The sequence below is a fragment of the Chlamydotis macqueenii genome, chromosome 4 (genome assembly GCF_036417535.1).
Source record: "Chlamydotis macqueenii isolate bChlMac1 chromosome 4, bChlMac1.mat, whole genome shotgun sequence".
Classification (NCBI taxonomy): Eukaryota; Metazoa; Chordata; class Aves; order Otidiformes; family Otididae; genus Chlamydotis; species Chlamydotis macqueenii.
The window spans coordinates 13651719-13662055 of NC_141559.1; the positions used below are offsets into that span (position 1 = coordinate 13651719).

At 40.1% G+C, this 10337-nt stretch overlaps 1 protein-coding gene across 2 annotated transcripts; it reads left to right on the top strand.

Annotated features, from left to right (window-relative positions):
* The first annotated feature begins 1563 nt into the window (after nt 1-1563).
* Nucleotides 1564-10337, top strand: ELMOD2 (ELMO domain containing 2). 2 transcript variants are annotated; one of them, XM_086746232.1, is made up of 9 exons: nt 1564-1654; nt 1835-1982; nt 3314-3342; nt 4685-4779; nt 5599-5728; nt 6663-6796; nt 7412-7480; nt 8562-8695; nt 9061-10337. In XM_086746232.1, exons 2-9 carry the CDS (start codon nt 1838-1840, stop codon nt 9216-9218), a joined length of 894 nt encoding a protein of 297 aa, XP_086602358.1. In that variant the 5' UTR covers nt 1564-1654; nt 1835-1837; the 3' UTR covers nt 9219-10337. The 2 variants fall into 2 exon arrangements, with proteins under 2 accessions (XP_086602358.1, XP_086602359.1); XM_086746233.1 differs by having other exon boundaries at nt 1564-1614.

The window sequence follows — 10337 nt, forward strand, 5'->3', positions numbered from 1 at the left end:
ACAACTCCTCCACCTTCCCAATGTCAAACCGTAACACCTCGCTGCTGCTGAAGCCAGGATTCTCCTGATGACAGCCCTTCAGCCTAGCTGTGTTTAAATACCACAGCAGCAGCTGTCTGCCAAACCATCAGATGGGAGGTGTAGCGCAAACTTTTTTTTTCCTGATCTGGATTATTTGCTCAGAGTTGTTTCCCATACAAGGTAGGTGGGAGCTGTAGTTTGCCCAGGTCCTGCAACGCAGAAAAATTTCTATCTTCCAATTTCTTGTATCACTTCTTAGGCACTGGATCTTTGATATTTTTTTCAAGATATTTTCTAGTTTTTTGGCTAACTTGGACAAACTTACATGTACATGACGTGATAGAACCATCATGACAGCCTGTCTCCAAGTAAGAATACTTTTTAACAGAAATATCTTTTAGTTTATTTTCATCCGCTAGCAGTCCAATGCTTCAAAAGTCAGATTACTCACTTAAGAAGTGACACAGACAGAAATGACCACCTGCTGCCCCTTAACATGCCTCTCCTCATAGTTTTTAAGAGGTAGGAATCAAATCTGCAAACAATTGAAGTTGACATATCAGTGATTGCCCCATATGAAACTCTGCCCCCTACGAGTGTAAAAATCCAAAGGGAGGATGCCAGATGTATTGGTCCACCCTCTGAAATCCTCTGTGGGACACAGGCCACCAGACCTGCTGTGTGGCTTTTGATTCTGTGTAAAAGGTACTTCAATTTGCTCGCATTAAAAAATGTATCAGAATGTGGTCAAGCAAGTCTGTCAACTCCCTTTCAACTCTCCAAATTTTGCATACGATTTAGAGGAATAGGAATTCCTTCCACTGTCCTCAAAGGAACTGCCCAACCCACGCTGACTGAAATAATCCTTAATCATAATACAATGGGAGTACTGGCCGGAACTAAATGAAACAGAGGCTGAACCTCCGTTCAGCAGTGGCAAAGCAGGATCCAAGGGGAAGCCCTGCTCCTCCAAAAGCATCTAGTCCAACTAAATTTGTAACATCTTTCAGACACGCGTGGCCTTCAGCTATAACGGATGCAAGCAACGACTCTTCAAGCCCCGTTTTGCAAACACTGAAACAAGCGTAAGCCATCCCCGGCTGTATTTTCTAAGGCCTCACGAACAAGCTGAAGGCGTTAACTAGCGAGAGGGTACACTGATTCTTGGCCCAGGTACGAGCTGGGCCACTTCCCCGGTGAGCCCCGCGGTCAGCCCTGAGGCGGGAGCGGTGTGTCCCGCCTGGCAGGCCGGCCCGGGGCAGGACCCACGGACTAACGTGTCTCCCGGACCGGACCAGGAGCCAAAGCCTTTGGGCTCCTGGGGCAGGAGGCGGCTTCACGCGAGCCAGGCCACCCACTCGCCAGCCCTCCGGCTGCCCTTTTCCCGGAGCCAAGCGCCCCTGGAACAGAAAGGTGCCTGCAGAGGGAACGCCAGCGCCTCCCTCCGGGGCAGGCGGCCGCGCCGTGAGGAGCCCCGCACCCTCGCAACCGGCACTTCCGTTCCCTCTCGCCGCCATCACTTCCAGGTCGGGGAAGGCGGCTTCCGGCGGGAGGATGCGGGGGGCGGCAGAGCGCCGCTAGGTCGCCGCCACGGTGGGCGCGGGGCGGCCGCGCTCGGCGCTGCCGGGGCCAGGTGCCCGCTCCCTTCGCCGCGGGGCGAGACGGCCGGTACCGGTGGCCGCCCAGCGGGGCGCCGACCGTTAACGGCTCGCGAGGGCGGCCTGGGCTGGGCGGTGGCGGTGGTGCTGGGGCGGGGGTTGGGGGGCTGCCGCCGCCGCGACCCTCCCGCTAACGCGAGGTTTTCTTCGCGCAGAAGATGTTGATGTCCTTCTGGGGGTTCCTGTACGGCAACTACTTTCGGTTCTGGCTGAAGTGGGTCTTGAGGCTGCTGACTGGGAAGTGTGAACTGCAGCGGATCTTCGAGGGCACGAAGGCGGGCGCGCAGCGGACGCTGGGCATAGGTAACGAAGGGTGCCGAACCGGGGAACCACTTCGATCTCTAGAGATGTCCGCTCTGATGAGACCCCACCTGCAGTACTGCGTTCAGTTCTGGAGCCCCCAACATAAGGAGGATGTGGACCTGTTGGAGTGAGTCCAGAGGAGGCCATGAAGATGATCAGAGGGCTGGAGCATCTCTCCTGTGAGGCCAGGCTGAGAGAGTTGGGGCTGTTCAGCCTGGAGAAGAGGAGGCTCCAGGGAGACCTGATAGCGGCCTGCCAGTACCTAAAAGGGGCCTACAGGAAAAATGGGGACAAACTTTTTAACAGGGCCTGTTGCGATAGGACAAGGGGTAATGATTTTAAACCAAAATAGGGTAGATCTAGACTAGAGATAAGAATTTTTTTTTACAATGAGGGTGATGGAACACTGGAACAGGTTGCCCAGAGAGGTGGTGGATGCCCCATCCCTGGAAACATTCAAGGGCAGGTTGGATGGGGCTCTGAGCAATCTGATCTGGTTGGAGATGTCCCTGCTCCTCGCAGGGGGGTTGAACTAGATGACCTTTGAAAGGTCCCTTCCAACCCAAACCATTCTATGATTTATGAAAAGCAATCAGTGGAAACAGGGACCTGCCCTGCGAGCAGTGTTTGTCCCCTGGGTTCTGTTCTCACCATTCCCTTTTTCCTGTCTCTCCTGTGAGAATTTTAAATCTGAACAACAGGTCTAGTTTTCTTGCCTGCTTGCTAAGGCAATTCCAGTTAATGCAAAAAATGAACGGGAAATCTTAGGTTTTTCCCTAGAGTCTTCCCATCACTTTGTGTTTGCTTTCACATTCTTGTTATTAAAAAAGTCACGTGGAACAGACATGAATGCATCTTTCAGGAGGAGAGAGGAAGAGTGATTAAATGCACAATTCTGCTTGATGCAGAATTTTGATCTAAAATAGTAATTTAAGAAACTACTTATAGTTTTTGCCATTTTAACTGTAGCTTGAGGAAGTAACTTTGCTTCCTTATTCTTCAGTAATAAGCACAAAAACATTTCTAAGAATGGACAAAATATCAAGAAACATATTGTCTTGACACCTTTTCCAATTTGTTTTGTGTTTGCGTGTGTAACTGATCAATGTTTTAAAAAATCTGACTATGTTTTCAGCGTTGTACTGGAGGGTCATTAAAAAAAACCCTATAAATTGAGACTTTCAGTTACCTGATACCTGTTGATTTTAAGACTGAGTAGTTTTTGATTTATTACATGTATAAAAGGGATGCAACATTTTATAATACTTACATGCCACAAGAACACCTATTGTCAATTATTTAAAACAATTTACTTTTTTTTTGTATTGCAGAACATTCACTGGAATTATCAAAGAATAAGGTAAAAGATATTAGAAATTAAACTGTAATAAAACCTTCTTTCAGAGACAGATCCCAGAAAAAGAACATGTGCATTTCCTTTTTGAGGACAGAGGAATAAAAGGCAGAGAGGAGAGAACAGTATTTGGGGTTTCGTATGCTACGGTTAGTCAAGGTTTCTCAAAAATAACCCCATGTCCCTTCAAATATTTGTTTCCATCTCTCTGAAAAATGACCTGCTCTTTAGCAGCAACTCAGACAAGCCGTTAAACACAGCTTCTGTTCTCAGAGAGGGTCACTTCTCCCTGTCGCAGTCTCTGCTGTTTTGTAGAACCCAGAAGTGTGATACAGATAAATGACACCGATAAAGCAGGTAAATGCAGTGGATACAATACTGTCTTAAATTGTTGAAAAAAGTGTAATGCAAGTTGGCAGGTAGACATTTAACTGGCAGGCTCATTCCAATTGTTGTGTAGCAGTTAGATATAAGCCTACAACACAGTTTTTTTTCTTGAATAAAACTTCTCAGACAGTGAGGTGACTACATCCTCCCTTTTTCTAGCTGATCACTGCAGTGTGATGTTGAGAGAGAATTAGTAACTGCCACAAGCATCTTTCTTGCAGTAGAGCGCAGTATGGGTGGGTCTTTTAGCATATCTTAATTAAATCATTACATCGAATATATTAATGTTTGATTTTAAAAGGGTTAATCTGTTGCTTTACAGAAATAAAGCTGCTTTGGTGTTACCATGAATTGTATTAAAGAATTCATTGTGACCATAAAAAGTTTAGAAGACGAAGTTAAATTGTTCTGAAGTGATTTTAGGCGGACAGCGTGTAGCTGTTATTACTATTATTTGCCCTTTACTCTAGAAGACTACAAAATAGCAGTATCTTACATTAACTTCTTTTGTTTTGCCGCAGTATTGAAACCTTAGCTTTGTTAGCTCACTGTCTCCCAGTTCTGAAGCATTTTTTCCTTATTGAAGTTTTGTCACTTTTGCTCCTGGATAGCTTTGTTTGTTTCAATGGGATTAGGAAGAACGTGTTTCAGTTCAGCATTTGAAAGCAAACGAAAACCTATACTAAACAACTCCGGAGCTTTGTTTATTCTTTATGGGACTCACATGTAAACATTGTTTACAGTCTGACAAAGTTACAAAGCATGCTTTTAGGCAGTTATGGCAGATCTTTTATATGCAGTTTGAGCCCATGTTCTGTAGACATTTGCAATAAATTGCCTGTTCTTCTTTTACAGTAAAGAATACACACATGGCAGGTATGCAGAAGCTGAGAAATAAGAATAAAGTAGATGATAGATTTCTGCGTTCCTCATTAAGTCTTTTACTGTGCTAACTTCCTAGGTTTTAAGAAATGCTGTACGTGTTGAGGAAGCTGAAGTGGAGAAGTGTGTCAGAGACATAATGCAAGAAAAGAAAATTGAACAGAAGGATACAAGGTACGTTTGGAACCCGAACATAAGTTCTTCATGGCAGATAATTCTAACTTCCTGGCAGATTCTTGCAGTTGCTGATTTTGATACAATATTTAGGCCATTCAGCACAAATCTTTAGAATCAAATTAGAAAATAAGGTATGGTTATATCCTCCTCAGTTCTAGAAAATCAATTGCCAAGTTTTAATTGATGTGGATTTAGGATAACTGCATCTGTATCTTGCCAGTCCCTTCTGTTACTTCTTATTTCTAAGTAATATGATTATTGCATAGGTGGGTTACATGAACTGAATCGCCTAGATGTATTTGAGAGAGTATAGTGATACCTGATTAATGTTTGCATTCATCTGCACAAGTATTGATGAACAATTGAGAGGAAAAATTGTCAATAGCCAAAATTTTAAAGTTTAATGAAATGAGTCTTTGAAGCTGTAAGTATTTCTGACAAAGTTTCACTTTAAGACTTACAAAAAGGTTGGGGTTAGGTGAAGGTGCAGGGGCCAGGATGGCATATGGGGTTTTCTTGTGCCATCACAGATTTTAGCTAAGTTGGTTTTTTTTCTTCCATAATTTAAGTGAATAGGGCCTGACTGTGCAACACTGGAATCAGCTAGAGTTTTGGTTTTTAAGTAGAAATAAGATTCGTATAGCAGTATACCTAACCAATATGCTGGAGTTTGAAAGATAAACATAAAGTATGTCCTAGTTCTAGTGTTTACATTGCATTAACATAAGGAAGGCCTCATCTGGTAGGTCAAGCAAGAATTTAAGGCTAACTATACCTCTTTAAAACCTTCTGTCTGGTGTTTTGTTATTATTTCAGGTTTAAGACAAATCTGCATATATCCTTACTGCAGATATCAGGTTATAAAAAACTGTATTTGGACGTGGAAAATCTGAGGAAGGTCCCATATGATTCGGATAATGAAGAACATGAGGAACAGTTAATTGAGGTGAAAATAATCTTTTAAATACAAAAAGCTGTTTGCTTGGTTTTTTTTCGCCCTCCAAGTTCAACAGCTTGAATGAGCTTAATTTACTGGTAGTATTCCTATTTTTACCAGCTGGCCTCTTTTCTGCCTGTGAACTGTTAACCCATTATAGAAGTGACATGTTAAAATACAACATCAAAGCAAAACAAATTGGTAAACTAGAGTTACTTGCACTGGGATTATTTTGTGTGAAATTGGACGTAACAACACATCAGTAGCAAAATAATTTTGTGGGTCACTGAAGGATCATAACTAAAAAGATATTTAACCTTATGCACATGTCTAACTTTGAATTTTATTTAGTAATTATTGGTTTACAGTGTTTTCTTATTACTGCACCCCAGTCAATGACAAAGAGGATAGTTTAATGCTGGAAGACAAAAACTATCAGTAATGTATTTTAGATAACAATAAATAATAGCAAGCAAATAATATAAAACTGCTTGAGGCTTTTTGAAGTACTTTTACTGTGCAAATATATTAGCATGTCCTTTTCTTCACATTTCCTAATTATCTCAACTTGCTCTGCACAATATTGGTGTGTTAAGTAAGCAGTCATTGAGAATTAGTATTTCAGTTCATAGCTGTCCTGTCAGAAAATGATGCATAAAATAATTTCTGAAGTGAAAGAAGTCTTTATTTCTTTAGTACTGATACAGTGGCTTTGTCTGCGAAGGCAAAATATCACATTTAATGTTAAATGTAATGATTTTCACAATTGCTGAAATAAGCCATTGCAGTATGACTCCAGATTGCCCCTAACAGAAAAGAACAGCATGCCGCTAATACCCTGTTCTTTGGTGAATGGTTTCTAACGTGCAGCAGCAACTGTTCTGAATTATGTAACCTGGAATACTTTAGTAGCTGTGTGTAACATGGAAGCATATTTGTGCAGCTTTGGAATTTGCTGATGCCCCATGAGAATCTGAAGGCCAGAATCACCAAGCAGTGGTGTGACATTGGCTTCCAAGGTGATGATCCCAAAACAGACTTCAGAGGAATGGGCCTGCTGGGCTTAGTGAATCTGGTGTAAGTGAAAAGAAGCATTTAATTTCTGTTGTAACTAATTTTCAATATCTATGCATTTTCTCTAGTTAGTGCTATTTCTAATAAAGACTGAATAGAAGCGAATAAAATTGGTGCCTTCTGTACAGTGAAAAACAGGATTTTCTAAAAAAGTCAGTTTCTAGCAGCTGCACATCTGTGAATATGTGGTTGGGTAGAGGCCAACAAGTGAGGGGAGGAACAGAAAGTTGCCCAAGACACTTCATTTTTTGTTACTGTAATATAGATTTTATAGGTTATAACTTAGAAAGTATCTTGTCAAAAGCTTTTAAAATTCCTGAATTAATTACTGTAATGAAAAAAAGCCAAGTTTGCATAACTTAGCTAAGCTAATTTATGGACTTGGGTGAACTTCATATTTGATATTCAGAGCACAGTGATTCTTTTTTTTACTATATTAGTTCATGCTGAATATAATTTAATTTGCTACTTTTTCCTTGCTTTTCATTTTGTGCCATTTTTCAGTGGTACAGCTTAGTATTCAGCTTTAGTTTAAAGCTATACATTTTGATGTTGAACACATTTTTTTTTTATATGAATTGCAAAAAAATAATGTAAGATTCTGTTTTACATTGACAGGTATTTTAGTAAGCATTACACCGATGAAGCTCGTCAGATCCTTTCTCGTTCAAATCACCCAAAGCTGGGGTAAGTCACTGTGTGACCTTTTCTGGCTTGTTCTGTGTCAAGTATGTGTCCTGAAAAGAAAAAGGAAAATATTTGTGTTTTTTTCCATTAAAGAATGAAAAAAGGGCCAAAGTAGAGATACATGAGAAACCAAACACAGAAATCAATTTCAGGCTGGAAATTATGTGCAGCTTTTTTTTTCAGAATAGACTTGCTGGGACAAAAGTGTTGCAAAATATCGGCTTTAGTTAACACAGCGAACACCTTTACCATCGTAGTTAGCTTTATCTGTAATAGAAATGAATGCTTACTTTTTGCCTTCTTGCTGATCCTGTGTTGGGATGGTATTGATTCTCTCTGAAGGTCTCTTTTTTTGCTAGGTTTCTGTTCTGTAGTAAGTGTACAAATAGATGTTTTGTGGTTGCTCAGCTTTAATTTCATTTTTGAAAACTTTGCATATTAAAACATTTAGCTCATTTTACAGGGAAATATACTCTAAAACCAGTCAGATACAGAGGAAAGCTGGTAAACCTGTGTATATCCTCTGATCCATCTAGTCCTCAGTTAACTTGGTCACCTTCCATGAATGGGAGGCTTTCAGGACTTGTAAATTGTAAATAGTATTACCCTGTGCATCTAGGTCATTGATAGGATACCTGACATTTAGATCAATTAAATACTCGTATCATTGACACAAATTAATCCATTTTTCTTTCCTTCCCCCAGAAACACTTGTTTCAACAATCCTTTAAGAATTTCTATTGTGATGCTTTCTATACTATGCAAGAGAAAAAACAGATTTTTTTTTTTTCAACTTGAAGAACAGGTTGAGGTGGCCCTTCCATTTTACTGTAACAATGTTTTTGATGTCCAATTTCTAATATTCCAGCAGTTCCAGTGTTGATTAGCTCTACCATCTTACAATTGTCTAGTTGCATGCACCAGGGTGTGGAGAGGGTATTCTCTAGGCTGAAGTCAGCTTGTCAACAAGTATGATAAGAAAAATTGACTCTTAGAGTTATCGTAATGCAGAACTGTTTCATGGAAGCTTTTGAGTCCTTCGATCCATAAGGTAAAACGTGACCTGTGATTGGCATTGCAGATATTCTTATGCAATAGTTGGAATCAATCTGACAGAAATGGCGTACAGCTTGCTTAAGAATGGTGCTTTGAAGTCTCATCTGTACAACGTAGTCTCTGGGTTGCCACAGATGGAGCACTTCCATCAGTTTTACTGTAAGTATCTGTAGCTTCTTGAGTACAGACTGCCTGGGGGGAGGCCTACAACATAGAGTTTAGGTTTTCTGGTATTGGAGGTGCACTTGATACTTAAACATTGTGCTACAGAAATGTACATTTAAGGGTTAAATTTGGGTTGCTTTCTGTAGAGATTGCAGTCTGAAAACTCAGCATTTGCAGATTTTTTTTTTTTTTTTTTCATTTGTTATTACAGGGTCCAAAAGCTTGCTATTGACCGGGATGAGACATTCCCTATTTTAAAGGATTGATTAGAGTCTAAAATATCACTCTAAGTCTAGCTAGATCAAGGCAGAAAATTGTGGAGGTCATTTTTGCAGATCTGTATTTTATTTTCTTCACAGGCTATCTGGTTTATGAGTTTGACAAGTTCTGGTTTGAAGAAGAACCAGAAAGCATTATGCACTTCAACCAGTACAGAGAGAAATTCCATGAAAAAATTAAGGGACTTCTACTGGATTACAATGTGGTACTAACCTTACAAAATACAAAGAAACCTTAACTCCTCTGCAGTCTACGAGTTCTGCATCAAAAATGGAGTTATGCATTTTACGTTTCACCAAAAACTGTTTAACAATAGAACTCTTTTTTTTTTTTTTTACATAAAAAAATAATCAAAATTCAGTTAAGAAAGCTTGGACAATCAACCTCTGTTTACAGGTCTTTATATGCTATTCTCCAAAGGACAGCTTTTTTTTTAAAAAAAAAAAAAAAACAAAAACAAACCAACACAAAAATCGACCCTCAAATCTCAAGAGCCTCCGGATTGTTTGCTTTCACGATTTCTTTTATACTTCTTGGTGCAGGAACATGAAGCAGGTATTTATGCCGCATCATGTTTTCCATTAATAGGTTTGACTGTTAGTTGTCTTTCTTTTAAAAACTTTTTTTTAGCTGAAATTACTCTGGTTTTAGACATTCTGTGTTCTTATGCTGTATGTGTACTTGATCGTTCACTCATCAATGTTAAGTTTCTCTGTAATGAAGAGGTCCATGAAGGGAATGTATTAGTCGCTTATGATTTTGGAGAAGAGGCTCAATCCATCAACATACTGACATACTTACTAGAAGTTACTTTTGGCTAGGGGAATTGTTTTAATCTTTGGATTTGTACCAGCAAATTCCTTTGCTTGGAAAAAGCTGAGTTTGCAAACAAACAAAAAGAACCACAAATCATCAGTGTGAGGATCAGATCCTCAGAGTAAAGCTACTCCTAAAAATATTCCTACTGTAAAATTTTTCAGTTCTTTCTAATCTGACTTGAGCTGCTCAGGCTGCTTGATTTTGTTTCTGTTGTCAGCCCTTTCTTTTAGCAGCTAACGGAGTATTCTCAGTGGGAAGTACAAGAGAGTTTATAAAGCTCACTCATTAAAAACTTATTGCAGCTGCAGTCCCTATTTTGTAAAAATAAATTCACACCTGAGTAACAGTCTCTAACAAAGATGTATTTCCCATGGAAGGGATGCAGCTGCAACATGTTCCTTAATCTTCAGACAATCTAGTCAGTAGGACTTTATATTGAGATTAATTATTGCTTAAAGCAACTTCAAACAGATTTGGTATGACCACCACTTCTTTTTCTAAAACCTACTATTAAATAAGTGCCTTCTGCTTTGTTCAA

What these genes read in the sequence shown, in the direction of transcription:
- ELMOD2 (XM_086746232.1), top strand. Translation starts at nt 1,838, where the DNA reads ATGTTGATGTCCTTCTGGGGGTTCCTGTACGGCAACTACTTTCGGTTC. An exon ending in TCAAATCACCCAAAGCTGGG is followed by an intron (nt 7,481 to 8,561) that starts GTAAGTCACTGT and finishes TTGGCATTGCAG; the next exon opens with ATATTCTTATGCAATAGTTG. An exon ending in GCACTTCCATCAGTTTTACT is followed by an intron (nt 8,696 to 9,060) that starts GTAAGTATCTGT and finishes TTTTCTTCACAG; the next exon opens with GCTATCTGGTTTATGAGTTT.